Raw genomic sequence first — 17,872 nt, 5'->3', positions numbered from 1 at the left:
GTAAGTTCCTAGTGCTGCAATGATGTCAATTTGACTTCTGTTGGAAAGCAGTGACACCTGGGGCCTTGTCTTGGTGGCTTTAACTGTGGCAATTTTTTCCAAATGCATTTTCAGCACACTATCGTAGCGGGAAAATACATTGACTAATTCACGAAAATTGCCACGGTTATCACTGGACTCACTCCCATCATGACCTCGGAATGCTTGTCCCTGACGTGCAAGATACACTGTTAGGTCAATTAATCTTGTCAGGATTTCTTTGTTTGTCTGCCTCTCTCGCTCTCTAACTTCCACCCCTTTTACGTCTGAAACATCAAATGCAGACTGAAGGGCCTTTTTCTGGAAATTGATCCATCTAACCATGCTTGTCATGTGCATCTCTGCGCTGGAGTGTTGTTTGATTTTTTCAAGAGCAGTACTCCACTTTCTGATGCCATCAGTTGTCCAGGCTGTTCTGCTTTTATATTTTTCATCCGAGAGGAAAAGCCGACAACTAAAACAATGCATTGAATTAGCAGTGGGTGAGTATTCCAGCCACACATTAGCAGAAAACCACTGTTTCTGGAATGATCTCCCCTCAGTTTTGGGGTAAGGTATATCAGGCTGACATGGGCCCACATTGCAGCACATTGAAACGTATCTGTCATTGCGCTTTATTTTAAATGTATGGATGTGTGTTGGATCTGTTGGGTATTGTAAAGCTGCTAACTTTGACATTATGTGATCGATCGGTTCTTCCTCATTGTGGTCTTCAGAGAGCACTACATCAGTGTCTGTAGGCCTAACTGAACCTGTTGCTGCATTGGTCGCGGCTTCATCTGTTTCTATATCTCCCTCTTCTGCTATGCTGGTAGATGGCATAGAGCTGCTTCCCTGCTGTGACTGACTACAATGGAGCAATAATAATAATAATAGTATTATTATTTATCATAATAATAAGCTTAAACAGATCGTTTTAATAATAACCCATACTGCAAGTCTTGTAACATAGAAATAACTTTCGTAGGTACAAAATAATAGTTAGCTCAATGCCTGCTGATTAAGTTCATTAAAAACTAAGTGTGAACAGCTTTTAAGATTTTTCAATAGAATTAACTGCAAGGAGCAGGTTACATTAAAACATTAAAATAGAACCTGTCTCTGCCCTTGACTCTGACCTTTCATCTTCATTTTCCTTTGCTTTCATCCAGGAGAGCAGAGAACTGCTTCCCTGGGCTGCCTGTTGTAGATCCCTTTCTTTCTCCTTTCTCAGCCTCTCTTTCCTAGGCATTATGCTTGCTGAAATTAGTAAATAAATAGACCAAAATGTATGAGAACGAATAAGACTGACTGTGGTCATTACAAGAACAGGGCAGAATGGTCGTTTTCACAGGCAATTGGGAACTGCCTATTTTTCCTTTAGCAAATTAATGTGTTAATGTTGCCAATATGTTACACCAAAAAAAATTAACGTCTAACCAGTGCTTCTCAAAACTTTTAACATGCACCACCCCCAACACCGTACCCTTCAAACTACCAATAACAACGTCACTGTTCTGTCACAATCAGGTCACAACACAGTGCGTAAATGTCTGCGAGCATCGCTGAGTCAGTAACAACCAGTTAGGCTAAAGACTGCATCTTTAGACAGTTGGACGGTGTTCTAACTTTCTCACAGGAGACACCTACTAAAGACAGTCAAAAACATTAATTTCAATCTTACCAAAGTAGGACAGTAGTTGACGTTAGTTATGGAAAGGCTAATCCACAAAAACGGAGAAACGTCCATAATTCTATTATTCATAATCATGTCAAGGTTTTAGGTTTTTCTGCAGTTCCATCTCTAAAAAGTGTGATGTCTTCCCGTCACTGACTTCAGTTTGAAAACTTTGTATTTATTCACAGATTTCCGTGAGATCATCCTAAAATTTGTAACGAAAAATGGGCTCAAAAGAGCCCTCTGCCTAACGGCATGTAGCCTATAGCATAACGTGATATTTTCAATAGTGTATGCAAAAAGGTCGGAATTGATGGAGAGTGGGGTTGCCTAAATGGTTTAGGTTACATTTTAAATGTGTCGTTTTTTTGTTTATCCATATGGATGGATGGAGGGGGCAAGCTGGCAAAGTTTGTCATGTGCAGTTTCTGACAGGCTACTTCACAACAAAACAATTGCAGGTTGGTCTTAGAGGGCAAACAGAATAATTTCACTCGATTCATGGGTTACCTGACTGGTTGGGAAGGGAAAGAGCTGCCGTGTTGTCCGCCGTGGCTCCCAGTCGCTATAGTTAGCCTACTATGCCTACTCCAAGTAGTCCTATGTCATGCCGCTGCTACACGCCTCACAACAAATGAACTGCAAGCGTGTTCACGTGACACGGTGACAGTGAAAAAGCGACAGGGTTCGGGTGTCTTTGAAGAAGGGGCACAAATCAAGCCATTATTTTCACACCTTTTTAAATCGCGCAGCTTTAAAAAAATAAAAAATCACGTCTTTCAAAAGGGCACTTTTTTGGACTGAGGGCAAAAGGGCAAGTGCTTCAGCACCACCTCGTCTCTATCTGTGCACGCCAGTGACTGTAGTGTCGTCCACAAACTTCACAATGATGTTGGAGCTGTTAGTGGCTGTGCAGTCGTAGGTGTAGAGTGAGTACAGGAGAGGGCTCAGTACACACCCCTGTGGAGCACCAGTGTTCAGTGTGATGGGGGATGAGGTGATGCTGCCCAGTCTGACCACCTGGCGTCTGTCAGACAGGAAGCTAAGGATCCAGCTGCAGAGGGAGCTGCTCAGTCCTAGATCCTGCAGTTTCCTGTCCAGCTTCGAGGGAACGATGGTATTGAATGCTGAGCTGTAATCTACAAACAGCATCCTCACATACGTGTCTCTCTTCTCCAGGTGTGACAGGGCAGTGTGTAGTGTCAGGGCTATGGCATCATCAGTGGACCTGTTGTGGCGGTATGCAAACTGTAGAGGGTCCAGTGAGTCGGGTAGTGCAGAGCAGATGAAGTCCCTGACCAGCTTCTCGAAGCATTTGCTTACAATGGGGGTCAGGGCTACAGGTCGCCAGTCGTTCAATGAGGAGATGGTGGAGGATTTGGGTACAGGGACGATGGTGGCCATTTTGAAGCAGGCTGGGACTACAGACAGAGAGAGGGAAAGGTTGAAGATGTGCGTGAACACTCCAGCCAGCTGAGCCGCGCATGACTTGAGGACGCGGCCGGGAATCCCGTCCGGACCAGTAGCTTTGCGTGCGTTCACCTTCCTGAAGCACTTCCGCACATCCTCCTCAGACACAGTGTGCGCACTGACGTCATCCGCGGTGCGCACACTGTCTCTAAGTGTGTTACACTAATACTGTTAAAATCCTTCCTTTAAAGTTAGAATGTCAAGCGACCCCCCCTCCGACCCTCACCCACTGTGTTGTTGTCGGGTTTACGGCTGGTAAGCTATGCTAATTTAACTGTTTATGTAGCTTCACTCATTCACCTGCAGACACAGACGGCTATCAGAATGGTCACACGTCTTCTTAGAGGACGTTCCAGGTGAACACGCGCGGTGAGTTACAGCCAGCGAGGAGTCACGCAGTTTTTGCGTGCATGTCTGTGCTCGTGGACATTTGTGAGCAGAAACACTTATCATTAAATTATGCACTTACACTCAGAGTTAGAAATGAAATATTTGTATTAGAGGGAAGGAGTATAACAAACTATAAATGAAGCTAATTTGCACATTTTATTCTGCTTTTCTAATCAAAAAATTGTTAATGCAAGAAAAATATCCAAATATTAACAGGAAAATCTCAAACCAAACTCTTACCACCCCTCTGTAAAATCAACAGAGGTGGGACCAAGTCATTGTTTTGCAAGTCTCAAGTAAGTCTCAAGTCTTTATCCTCAAGTCTCAAGTCAAGTCTCAAGTAATGTCAGGCAAGTCAGAGTCGAGTCTCAAGTCACTGGTGTAAAAGTCCGAGTCAAGTCACAAGTCTGAAACTTTGAATTTCAAGTCCTTTCGAGTCTTTAAAAAAAAAAACAACGAAAAAATAATGTTGCAGTTATATGCTAAATGTAAATATTAGACCATGTAATTTTGTAATTTTAAATCTGTGTTTTTCTCAACACATGACAAAAGTGAACGTAGAAAATATACACAAATTGTGAAATTGCACCTCTTTAAAATGCAGCTCAATTAAACTTAGCTCCAAGAATAATTTTCACCGACAGTTCTGAGATAAGCTGCATGTTATTCTTGGATGCGGTTGTAGGACCAGCTTTAAAATCGCATGACAAAAATATCATACACATTAAAAAAAACTGTATCACCAACGTAGCCTGGAAAACATTTGCTAGTTAGATGAAGTCAGCTATCTCATCGTAGCATATTTATATGCATATTTATAATCATACGGTTCTTGGAGTGAGTGCATACACTCATGAAGTTTAGTAACTTCAGGTCACTGCAACAAGCCCAGGTACAGTTTACTGCCGGATGGGTGCAGGACCTTGAAATGCACCGTGTAGAACGAAAGACCATCGTACGTATCATAAGTTTACCAGTCTCACAAATTGTCGTCATAAATACACATTCATTAATCGTTTATTAATAGGACCTTTGAGCTCAACGGTAATTAATTAGTAGTGGAAATAATTTCTGGTACCCATCACAGAAATGTAGCAGTGACAATAATATTGTATGCTGTAATCGTACTGGGCAATTAGTGATACAAAAAACCTGTTTTATCCTGTGAATAAAAGTATATGTTTTTGTCAATGTACCATAATAACAGAAGCGAAACGCAATATTGTGTCAGGACAATTCACTATTTATGCACAATAAATAAAGGAGCATAGCGCGACAATTTCTGTTCAGCGCCAGACTTACTTGTAACCTATATCACTAATTATGTTATGAAAATGACGTATTAACTACTACAAAACACTGACCTTCGTGTAAATGCTTGGAGCAGACTAACCTGTGAGCTGGAGGGTTCTGGGACGTTATATTTGGTCTTTGAATGGCTGCAATCCAGGCCATCCGTCGCGTCTTTGTTACTTCGGAAACATGGCTCGAACAATTTCTCTTCAACGTCGTAATCCGATAACAACCGATCTCTTTACCCGTCGGCTTCCCGTGGCTGTCATGCGACCGGCTATTGCAGTTAATGATACAACGGCTTCTTGCCATTTTTGTGTTTCTTTTTATCGCTGTGTAACTGATTTTAATTGAAAGCCTGCGTGCGCTAGTACCACTTGCCACGAGTTCCCAGAATCCTTTGCGGTTCTACCCGTGAATGACGTCACATTTTCAATCTCTATATAATATGCATGTTAAATTTTATATTTGGGGTAAAATATCAAGTCTTTTCAAGTAAACCGGTTCAAGTCCAATTCAAGTCCCAAGTCATTGGTGTAAAAGTCCAAGTCAAGTCACAAGTCTTAGAACATTTTTTCAAGTCAAGTCTAAAGTCATAAAATTAATGACTCGAGTCTGACTCGAGTCCAAGTCATGTGACTCGAGTCCACACCTCTGAAAATCAATATTTAATATCAATGACTTACATGAAATACAGTTAAGTAATAAAATGAAAGAAAACAAGTGAGCACTACTGCATATAAACTCGACTAGATACATACACATATACACTTGTGCTAACAATTCAAGAAACATTTGGTATATTTTATATCCCCCCTCTGTCCTTTTTTCCGGATCCTTGTAGTACTTTGGTAGTAGTATTGTGGTCTTAGGAGCTGATGTGTCAGTGGAAATGAAAACAGCTAAACTGTGACAGCAAAATGTTAAGAATGCATATTCTCATCCAAGGTGGCATGCTGTGGCTTTTACAGAAATGCAAGCGGAGATGACCACCTCAATTTTTAGAAGCACTCCTTTAATAAAAGTAGCAATGAAACCACCTTACTACACATGAATCTGTATTATTGGCAAATTGCTCTTAAAGTATCAAGAGTATTCTGCAGAACACATTGTTCCCCAGAATGTGTTGATGTGGATTCTTAATATGAAATTATAGTTTACATACAAATAATCCTTACAGTCTGAAAATTACAGCACAAATATCCTGTCACATTTGATCTCTGTGAGGTCAGAGGTCAAATTTACAAATTAGTACCTCTTATCTGTGACCTACTCCTACATAAGGTTTGTGTAATCAGAGTAAAACGCCTGTGCAATGTTTTAATACAATAATTGCTACTAAAATCTTTGATCTTGAAAAGAATGACAAACAAACACGTTCAGTCTAAGCTGAAAATGTATACATTTGTGTGACAATGAAAACACGCAGAATTCACAATATAATCTTTTTTGGATCTTTTTATTGATTAAAAATACATTTAGAGTGCCCAATACGATAAGTTGTGTATTAGATGGCACAAAACCCCAATAATTTGACAATTCCCTCTGAGCAAGCACTAGGCGACGGTGGGGAGTAAAAACTTCCTTTTAACAGGGAGAAAACTCCGGCAGAACCAGGCTCAGTGAGGAACGGCCATCTGCCTCGACCGGTCAAGGGTTTTTAAAATGACTCGATTAGATGTTAAATAAATTGAAACTGAAAATGCTACGTCCAGATGAACAGAATCTACTTTTAGGGTCTTACATAACAGTAACCAAGTATTTTCTGCCTGCGATCCATACAGCATGACCCGCACAGAGAAAGAAGCTTGTCATGAAATGTTCACTTTCCAATACAGTGATGGCATGCTCCTTGAAAAGCTTTACAATTATATCATCTGCATATTCATGGTCTAATTCCATGAATGTCAGTATGACATCTGGCTCTTTCCATTTCTGTATTAAAGAGCTGTAAACCATATCACTGATGAACATCACATTATCAACTTTGATTTTTTTAAGTCTAGGCCAGAGTTTTATGAACAGCCGTTGGGTGATGGCATCAACTTTTTCAGTAGAGGAAGGTGAACTGGCATTTTTATTGACACGTGTCACCACCTTCTTGATACAGGCTTCTACAGATAACCTGTAATTTTCAGCCTCTTCAGCATCACACAGGGCTGGATTCTGCATAGTGTCGATCAGGTGATTTTTAATGATATCGACCGTCAGTTTTCTCAACACTGGGTCCTCGTCGTTCAGTAACATCAGTAAATGTTTTTCTTTACAGAATGTTTTCTGACGTAGCTCTTGGTAAATGGCCCTGTCCAGATCTTTCAGTTTTTTTTCATGTATATGCAGATCTTTGATCCTGTTGTCAGACAACACGTGTTTTAACAGATACCTGTGGAGTTTTTTAGAAGGTCTGTAGTGCGATTTATTTGCAGCTCGTGTGAGCACAGCATCAATGAGTGCGCTCACATGTTCTTCTTCATCATCATCATAATCGCTGACACTAATGCCAGATGATGATTTTTTCTCCAGTATCCGAAATATATTACTTCTAAATTCTTCTAAACGTGTTTCAGACATGGCTTTAGTTTGTTCGTCCTCGTCATCCTCGGCTCTAACGCACCACGAGAAGAACCTTGCCAGCAGGCTTTTACGGAAGAGGTGATCTTCAAATATGGAAATGATCACCTCTAGGTACGGCTGACCTACGGCTAGCGCAATGATCACGAGATCAGGGCTAATGTCCAGCCGCTTTGTTATGTCTTTAAAAATCACCTTTTCAAGTTTTTTAATCCCCCTGTGTGTGATTTTGAGAGGCTTTTGCTCAACTTGTGCCCACAGAGCTGTGAAGAGGCGCTGCTGAATCATTTCCGATGGCGACACCTTTGCCTCTTTGGAGGCACGTGTAATAACAGCATTTATTAGCTCTTTAACGAGCAGCTGCTCTTCTGACACCGGAGGTTCCTGGAGATCAACTGACTCTGGATCCCCCGGATTCTGTTGCTGGTTGCATGACTGAGGGCAGCACACACAGTGCTTCGATTTCCCCTCGTCGCTCCGTAAAATGTTTACGCCAGGGACGACACTACATTCAGAGTCGTCTTCAGTGGCGCAGCTTTGAATCGCATCGGTTGTTTCAATGGCAGAATTCATATTTTCAAATGATATAACTTTTTTACAATCTGGACTTGATTCTGAATTTTGTGTAAGTTGCTGAGTTTGTGTCTCAGACATTAATGCCTCTTACTCCCTCTTACTAAACTTACCTTGTGACTAACCCTGTGCAAATGGTTCTATTTATAGACTTTTACCAAGGTGATGTCACACAAGACATGAAAGGATCAAAGGGATTCTAGCGCTAAGCCCCGCCCACATCCGATATGACGGCGACGTGACGTTACCCTAGCGACCGCTATACAATGGCGATCCTCAGTTGTTGGGATTGAGTGAAACTTGTTTGGATTCAAACATGTAGCCTGCTGGTCCACTGCTTTAACCCACAGCAAATACTGTTAAAATCCTTCCTTTAAAGTTAGAATGTCAAGCGACCCCCCCTCCGACCCTCACCCACTGTGTTGTTGTCGGGTTTACGGCTGGTAAGCTATGCTAATTTAACTGTTTATGTAGCTTCACTCATTCACCTGCAGACACAGACGGCTATCAGAATGGTCACACGTCTTCTTAGAGGACGTTCCAGGTGAACACGCGCGGTGAGTTACAGCCAGCGAGGAGTCACGCAGTTTTTGCGTGCATGTCTGTGCTCGTGGACATTTGTGAGCAGAAACACTTATTATTAAATTATGCACTTACACTCAGAGTTAGAAATGAAATATTTGTATTAGAGGGAAGGAGTATAACAAACTATAAATGAAGCTAATTTGCACATTTTATTCTGCTTTTCTAATCAAAAAATTGTTAATGCAAGAAAAATATCCAAATATTAACAGGAAAATCTCAAACCAAACTCTTACCACCCCTCTGTAAAATCAATATTTAATATCAATGACTTACATGAAATACAGTTAAGTAATAAAATGAAAGAAAACAAGTGAGCACTACTGCATATAAACTCGACTAGATACATACACATATACACTTGTGCTAACAATTCAAGAAACATTTGGTATATTTTATATCCCCCCTCTGTCCTTTTTTCCGGATCCTTGTAGTACTTTGGTAGTAGTATTGTGGTCTTAGGAGCTGATGTGTCAGTGGAAATGAAAACAGCTAAACTGTGACAGCAAAATGTTAAGAATGCATATTCTCATCCAAGGTGGCATGCTGTGGCTTTTACAGAAATGCAAGCGGAGATGACCACCTCAATTTTTAGAAGCACTCCTTTAATAAAAGTAGCAATGAAACCACCTTACTACACATGAATCTGTATTATTGGCAAATTGCTCTTAAAGTATCAAGAGTATTCTGCAGAACACATTGTTCCCCATCGGTGTTATACGGTTATAAGGTTGGTCTGAATTTAAATGCTTCATATGCTGTTTGAGCTACAGCAGGGGTCCCCAATCCCAGTCCGCGAGGGCTGGTTTCCTGCAGGTTTTAGATGTGTCCTTGATCCACCACAGCTGATTTAAATGGATAAATTACCTTCTCAACACGTCTTGAAGTTCTCCAGAGGCCTGGTAACAAACTAATCATGTGATTCAGGTGTGTTGACCCAGGGTGAGATCTGAAACCTGCAGGGACACCGGCCCTCGCGGACTGGGATTGGGGACCCCTGATCTACAGTAATAATACATTCTAAAATGATGCTAAATGATAAAAATGAAGGTGTTGGCAAAACAGCTGGTTAAACTATCTTCAGCTAAAAACCTTCTGCTAAAGTAGACAGTGAATAATTTCTGTTCCATTTCTGTATTAAAGAGCTGTAAACCATATCACTGTCACGGTTTGGCATGGCAAACCGTGGGGGGTGTGGGGAAGGAGGACCCAGGCGCGGTGCTCTATGTACAAGCAGTACGTTTATTTACAGTGTGTGGAAATAACAACAATAAATCCCCGTGGTTTCCCCTGACTCCCGTGTCGTGTCTCTCCGTGACCAGTCCGTGTCTCAGTGCTCTCCGCTCCCGTGTCTCAGCACTCCTCGTGCTGGCTGCTGTCTGGCGCTCCACACTTCTCCTGGGGACACAATAGACGCAGCCGTCAGGACACATAACCGCGGGCATACATACACTAACTCAGTTCAAATGGATGACTAACGTGGAGACTCACGCAATGATCCCACGTCGGTGGGAGCTCCAAGACTCTCCTAAGTAGCACCCCCGACGAGGCCTGACCAGCAGCAGGTGTGTGGCTTCGGGTGTGGCCAGACCATCAGCAGGGCCACACCCACCAGGCCTGAAGGCACCCACTGAAACACATATACACACACACGCAAACAGGGAGAAGGACAGCAACACCAAATATACATACAATAATAATAATAATAATATAATTCATAACTGCTCAGGGACCCTGACAATCACTGATGAATATCACATTATCAACTTTGATCTTTTTAAGTCTAGGCCAGAGTTTTATGAACAGCCGTTGGGTGATGGCATCAACTTTTTCAGTAGAGGAAGGTGAACTGGCATTTTTATTGACACGTGTCACCACCTTCTTGATGCAGGCTTCCACAGATAACCTGTAATTTTCAGCCTCTTCAGCATCACACAGGGCTGGATTCTGCATAGTGTCGATCAGGTGATTTTTAATGATATCGACCGTCAGTTTTCTCAACACTGGGTCCTCGTCGTTCAGTAACATCAGTAAATGTTTTTCTTTACAGAATGTTTTCTGACGTAGCTCTTGGTAAATGGCCCGGTCGAGATCTTTCAGTTTATATACATGTATATGCAGATCTTTGATCCTGTTGTCAGACAACATGTGTTTTTTTGTGTGTCCCGTTTGGATCTTTAGCCATAAGAATTGTTGTCTTAAGGCCAAGAAAGATGCCAAGCGGATTTATTTTACCAAGTGGATCATCATGGCCTTGCCATATTGGTCCATTTGATTGACCTTTATTATAATTACAACACGTGTTTTAACAGGTACCTGTGGAGTTTTTTAGAAGGTCTGTAGTGCGAATTATTTTCAACACGTGTGAGCACAGCATCAATGAGTGCGCTCACATGTTCCTCTTCATCATCATCATAATCGCTGACACTAATGCCAGATGATGATTTTTTCCTCCACTATTGGAAATATATTACTTTTAAATTCTTCTAAACGTGTTTCAGACATGGCTTTAGTTTCTTTGTCCTCGTCATCCTCGGCTCTAACGCACCACGAGAAGAACCTTGCCAGCAGGTTTTTAACGGAAGTGGTGATCTTCAAATATGGAAATGATCACCTCTAGGTACGGCTGACCTAAGGCTAGCGCAATGATCACGAGATCAGGGCTAATGTCCAGCCGCTTTGATGTCTTTAAAAATCACCTTTTCAAGTTTTTTAATCCCCCTGTGTGTGATTTTGAGAGGCTTTTGCTCAACTTGTGACCACAGAGCTGTGAAGAGGCGCTGCTGAATCATGTCAGATGGCGACACCTTTGCGTCTTTGGAGGCACGTGAAAAATCTTAATTGCCCATTGTTTTTGGAAAAATCTAAATTGCCCATAGGTATGAGTGAATGTGAGTACGAATGTTTAGCCCTGTGACAGACTAGCGACCTGTCCAGGGCGTACCCTGCCTCTCGCCCTGAGATAGCTGCCATAGGCTCCAGCACCCCCTGCGACCCTGAAAAGGAAAAGCGGAAGTTAGGGGTGGGCAACTCCAGGCCTTGGGGGCCGGTGTCCCTGCAGGTTTTAGATGTGTCCTTGAACCAACACAGCTGATATAAATGGCTAAATTAGCTCCTGAAAATGTCCTGAAGTTCTCCAGAGGCCTGGTAACGAACTAATCATGCGATTCAGGTGTGTTGACCCAAGGCGAGATCTAAAACCTGCAGGACACCGGCCCTCGGGGCCTGGATTTGCCCACCCCTGGCGTAAGTGAATCGATGGATAGATACATACACATATACACTGTGCTAACAATTCAAGAAACATTTGGAATATTTTATATCCCTCCCCTCTTTGTCCCTTTTCCCTATGTCCTTGTAGTACTTCTATTTTGTGCCCACAGAGCTGTGAAGAGGCGCTGCTTAATCTGCAACAGCATCCTGCCATGCGATTGAATTCGTCCCTAACCTTTGGGAACCCTCACATAAATTTTATCGAATGGAAAAAGGTTAGCTTTCATCCTCCAGCTTCACTGTGTTTATGTTATGCTAACATAGCTGTATCGCTAGTGATCTCGTAGTACATCATTATGTACCAGCTAGTCCAACCTCAGTAACCCAAAAAAAAAAAAAGTCACTGCTGTTTAGTTTTCTGTCTTCATTTATGTTGGAAGTGATAGCAGAGCTGTACGTTTAAATTTTTTCAAAACGTCTCTCAGTCAGAACATTATATATTATGTTTAGGTGGCCCTTTCGAGATTTTTTTCCATTGATGTGCAGATCTTTGATTGTGTCGTCAGACAACAGGTGTTTCGTCAAAGATACCTGTGGAGTTTTTTTTAGAAGGTTTGTAGTGCGATTTCTTTGTAGCCCGTGTGAGCACAGCATCAACACTGTAAAATTAATAAATACAAAAATAAAAAATTGTTGCGAAAACTTAAACTCAAGGCAACCCACTGCATTTAGATTTTTAGGTTCTGATGGATAACTTAGTTGAAGCAACTTTTCTCCTAAACTTGAAACCTAACATTTTGTTTTAAAAACGCATTTAGTGTTGCTAAAAAAAAATTTTTTTATATCAATTTGGGAACTTCAGGTTCATGCACAAGTTTTGCAAACAAAGTTATATGGTACTATTTACCTAAAAATGCAGCCAAGGCCTCAGGCATTTTTTATATAACCATCTAAATCTATTTACAGAACAATCAGGTGTTCTGCAGCAAATAAGAAGGCACACAAATTATTTGTGCCGGTCCAAAAAAAAGAAAAAAAAAAAAGAAAAAAAAGTTTGTGTTCAGTATAAGACAGAAGAGAACAGCACAGGCCTAAACCCTGCAGGTCTGACAACAGGAGGTGTATCAGTCCTGTTTTCCCTGTGGGAACAGCGTTTACACTAGAATCTGCTTTTGATGGCTTTTTTGGAGCAAATGTGACATTCAGCAGTATAACTGACACAATACAAAACAATAACTACACTACACACTAACTCTAGCCTCCAAAAACGCTAAACATCACTAATGTCTCACATATGAAAACTTGCGTTCTCTTTCTTTTGCTCGCCGCTTTCCGTCGCGGGTGTCACTCCTAAAACTGCACCTTCTCCCTAAACAACCAAGTGCCGCATGTTGCCATATCATTTTTTTGATTGGCTGACATGGCTGACATGGTAAATTCTAACACCAATCCGGTTGTTCAGTCTGACGTCACTAGCCGTGTCTGGACCTAAACTTCATACATAAGGCGCACCGGATTATAAGGCGCACTGTCAGTTTTTGAGAAAATTAAAGGATTTTGAGTGCGCCTTATGGTCTGAAAATTACAGTACAAATATCCTGTCACATTTGATCTCTGTGAGGTCAGAGGTCAAATTTACAAATTAGTACCTCTTATCTGTGACCTACTCCTACATGAAGTTTGTGTAATCAGAGTAAAACGCCTGTGCAATGTTTTTGTTGACTAACGTGGAGACTCACGAAATGATCCCGCGTCGGTGGGAGCTCCAAGACTCTCCCAAGTAGCTCCCCCGACGAGGCCTGACCAGCAGCAAGTGTGTGGCTTCGGGTGTGGCCAGACCATCAGCAGGGCCACACCCACCAGGCCTGAAGGCACCCACTGAAACACATACACACACACACACACACACACACACACACACACACACACACAGGGAGAAGGAAAGCAACACCAAATATACATACAATAACAATAATAATAATATAATTCATAACTGCTCAGGGACCCTGACAATCACCGATGAACATCACATTATCAACTTTGATCTTTTTAAGTCTAGGCCAGAGTTTTATGAACAGCCGTTGGGTGATGGCATCAACTTTTTCAGTAGAGGAAGGTGAACTGGCATTTTTATTGACACGTGTCACCACCTTCTTGATACAGGCTTCCACAGATAACCTGTAATTTTCAGCCTCTTCAGCATCACACAGGGCTGGATTCTGCATAGTGTCGATCAGGTGATTTTTAATGATATCGACCGTCAGTTTTCTCAACACTGGGTCCTCGTTGTTCAGTAACATCAGTAAATGTTTTTCTTTACAGAATGTTTTCTGACGTAGCTCTTTGTAAATGGCCCGGTCCAGATCTTTCAGGTTTTTTTTATGTATATGCAAATCTTTGATACTGTTGTCAGACAACACGTGTTTTGTTTTTGTTTTTTTCTTGTGTCCCGTTTGGATCTTTAGCCATCAGAATTGTTGTCTTAAGGCCAAGAAAGATGCCAAACGGATTTATTTTACCAAGTGGATCATCATGGCCTTGCCATATTGGTCCATTTGATTGACCTTTATTATAATTACTTAAATAAATTGAAACTGAAAATCCTGCGTCCAGATAAACAAAATCTACTTTTAGGGACTTACACAACAGTAACCAAGTATTTTCTGCCTGCGATCCATACAGCATGAAGAAAGAAGCTTGTGATGAAATGTTCACTTTCCAATACAGTGATGGCATGCTCCTTGAAAACCTTTACAATTACATCATCTGCATATTCATGGTCTAATTCCATGAATATGTATGACATCTGGCTCTTTCCATTTCTGTATTAAGGAGCTATAAACCATATCACATTATCAACTTTGATCTTTTTAAGTCTAGGCCAGAGTTTTATGAACAGCTGTTGGGTGATGGCATCAACTTTTTCCGTAGAGGAAGGTGAACTGGCATTTTTAATGACAAGTGTCACCACCTTCTTGATGCAGGCTTCCACAGATAACCTGTAATTTTCAGCCTCTTCAGCTTCACACAGGGCTGGATTCTGGGTCCTCCTCGTTCAATCCGGTTGTTCAGTCTGACGTCACTAGCCGTGTCTGGACCTAAACTCCGCTGCAGGTTCACATGTCAAACGATCACTATGGCATTACTGAGAGTTGAAAAACTGTCTAAAGTCTTTCATCTTTAATAAAATGATCAGCGTTCTGTTCTACCAGGTGTAACAATTGAGTTTAACATCCAGGCACCCATGAAAACGAAATTTATGACATTTAACGGAGTTAGAAGTTAGCAGGGAGTTAGCTCGCTAGCTTCTATCTAAATACAATATAGCATGTCCTGACTGCGGGGTTTTGGAAACAAATTAAACCCTACAGCTGTTATCACTTCCAGCATAAATGAAGACAGGAAACTAAACAGCAGTGACGTTTGTAGGGTTACTGAAGTTGGGCTAGCTGGTATATAATGATGTGCTACGTGACCGCTAGCGACACAGCTATGTTAGCATAATATAAACAAGCTAACTTTTTTTCCCCCACTCGATAAAGTTAACGTGAGTGTTCTCGGTGGAGGACTCCACCACCCCGTTCACACAGAAACTAAACCACATTTTTTTGGCTAAATATGATTTGAACAAATTAAACAACATGGCAGCGGGGGCCCCCGAAATTATTTATTTATTTTAAAAAGCGGTGGGGGGTTTGCCATGAGCGAGCTAGCTTATTTTGTCGGGTTTCTTTCGTTCGGTGGTATGGCGAACACCCCCTACATGAAATACACGTAGGGGGTGTCGTGGAGGCTTGTCAGACATGAGCGCGCCTGTTTGGAAGGGATGCTTGTCGGATTTACATTATTTTGTGACATGGCGATTTTTATACGAAAACTTTAAAGCACTATTTCATGATGGAAAACATTAAAGTTGCTCACGAGGGCATTCAAGCAGCACGATTGAGTAAAACAGTCTAGGGGGGATCTTAAATGAGGTAGTAAACACATATAAATGCACATTAAAAGAAACAGTACTTGCCTTCAGAAAGTTGAGATGAACACCTTAGCTGCATCCAGCTCCTGGCGTAAAAAGCCTCGTGTTCGCATTAAGGCAGACGGCCAGGTGGCTTTCAGTCCTTGCAAAAGTGCATCGTAGACCCCGTAGTATCCAAAAATATGACATGCGCATGCGTGCTCAGGCACAGAAAGGCGCCAACAGCTTCAACTCATGTAAAACTTGAATTCATTCATTTTGCCAGCAATAAAGTTCATCTGAGACCAACTTTTGCTCCAAAACGTTAAAGGATTAGTTGAAGCCCTTAATGTATTTGAGTTTATGGGGCAACTCAGCTTTTATTGTTGAATTGTGAAAGAAATGACTGTAAGCAAGTTTGATTTTTTACAGTGAATGAGTGCGCTGACACTAATGCCAGATGATGATTTTTTTCTCCAGTATTGGAAATATATTACTTTTAAATTCTTCTAAACGTGTTTCAGAAATTGCTTTAGCTTCTGCGTCTTCATCATCCTCGGCTCTAACGCACCACGAGAAGAACCTTGGCAGTAGATTTCTTTTTTTTAGGGAAGAGGTGATCTTCAAATATGGAAATGATCATCAAATCAAATCAAATCACTTTTATTGTCACATCACATGTGCAGGCACACTGGCACAGCACATGCGAGTGAAATTCTTGTGTGCGAGCCCCACAAGCAACAGAGATGTGCAAACACAACAACACAAACGAGCAAAATACAAGAATGGCCAACCTGACACTAATAAATATATGTACAATATATAATAGTGTATGCATTTCTGGATGTGTATACTAAATATTTTCCTACGTGTGTGTGTGTGTGTGTGTGTGTGTATACACATTTTTACAAATTAAATAGTAAAATAATAATAATAATAATAATAATAATAAAATATATAAAATATACAGAGTTGAATATGTGCAAAACAAGTGGCATTTATATACAGTGTGGAGTGCATAATGTTGAAGTTCCAGTAGTGAAGCTGAGGTGTCTATGACGTGTTCAGCAGTCTGATGGCCTGATGGAAAAAGCTGTCTCTCAGTCTGCTGGTACGGGACCGGATGCTGCAGAACCTCCTTCCTGATGGAAGCAGTCTGAACAGTTTATGGCTGGGGTGACTGGAGTCCTTGATGATCCTCCCCGCTTTCCTCAGGCAGCGCTTCCTGTAGATGTCTTGGAGGGAGGGAAGCTCACCTCCAATTATCCGTTCAGAGCACCGCACTACTCGCTGGAGAGCTTTGCAGTTGTAGGCGGTGCTGTTGCCATACCAGGTGGTGATGCATCCAGTGAGGATGCTCTCAATGGCACAGTGATAGAAGGTCCTGAGGATGCGGGGGCTCATGCCGAATCTTTTCAGTCTCCTGAGAAAGAAGAGGCGCTGCTGCGCCTTCTTCACTGTTTTGTTTGTGTGTACTGACCACGTAAGATCCTCAGCCAGATGTACACCAAGGAACCGGAAGCTGCTCACTCTCTCCACAGCAGCGCCGTTGATGGTGATGGGGGTGTGTACTTCTCTGCACCTCCGGAAGTCCACTATCAACTCCTTTGTCTTTGCGACGTTGAGGGTGAGATGGTTGTCTTGACACCAGTGGGTCAGGGCGCTGACCTCCTCCCTGTAAGCCGTCTCATCACCGTTGGTGATAAGACCCACCACTGTAGTGTCGTCCACAAACTTCACAATGATGTTGGAGCTGTTAGTGGCTGTGCAGTCGTAGGTGTAGAGTGAGTACAGGAGAGGGCTCAGTACACACCCCTGTGGAGCACCAGTGTTCAGTGTGATGGGGGATGAGGTGATGCTGCCCAGTCTGACCACCTGGCGTCTGTCAGACAGGAAGCTAAGGATCCAGCTGCAGAGGGAGCTGCTCAGTCCTAGATCCTGCAGTTTCCTGTCCAGCTTCGAGGGAACGATGGTATTGAATGCTGAGCTGTAATCTACAAACAGCATCCTCACATACGTGTCTCTCTTCTCCAGGTGTGACAGGGCAGTGTGTAGTGTCAGGGCTATGGCATCATCAGTGGACCTGTTGTGGCGGTATGCAAACTGTAGAGGGTCCAGTGAGTCGGGTA

At 42.0% G+C, this 17,872-nt stretch overlaps 1 protein-coding gene across 4 annotated transcripts; it reads right to left on the bottom strand.

The window, feature by feature from the left end:
• Positions 1-6,280: 6,280 nt before the first annotated feature.
• Positions 6,281-15,899, bottom strand: LOC309698276 (uncharacterized protein). Of its 4 annotated transcripts, XM_082520613.1 has the most exons (4): positions 13,528-13,618; positions 10,829-11,571; positions 10,067-10,772; positions 6,281-9,973 (listed from the first exon to the last, which is right to left on the bottom strand). In XM_082520613.1, the coding sequence occupies exon 4, from the start codon at positions 8,072-8,074 to the stop codon at positions 6,590-6,592; it is 1,485 nt and encodes a 494-aa protein (XP_082376739.1). In that variant the 5' UTR covers positions 8,075-9,973; positions 10,067-10,772; positions 10,829-11,571; positions 13,528-13,618; the 3' UTR covers positions 6,281-6,589. The 4 variants fall into 4 exon arrangements, with proteins under 4 accessions (XP_082376739.1, XP_082376738.1, XP_082376736.1 ...); XM_082520612.1 differs by lacking the exon at positions 13,528-13,618 and adding an exon at positions 15,810-15,899 and having other exon boundaries at positions 10,067-11,571; XM_082520610.1 differs by having other exon boundaries at positions 10,067-11,571.
• Between the last annotated feature and the right edge of the window lie 1,973 nt (positions 15,900-17,872).

This window comes from Aulonocara stuartgranti, assembly GCF_965226115.1.
Source record: "Aulonocara stuartgranti genome assembly, chromosome: 22".
NCBI lineage: Eukaryota > Metazoa > Chordata > Actinopteri > Cichliformes > Cichlidae > Aulonocara > Aulonocara stuartgranti.
This window is presented reverse-complemented; position numbering and strand designations above follow the sequence as displayed.

What these genes read in the sequence shown, in the direction of transcription:
- LOC309698276 (XM_082520612.1), bottom strand. Translation starts at nt 8,074, where the DNA reads ATGTCTGAGACACAAACTCAGCAACTTACACAAAATTCAGAATCAAGT.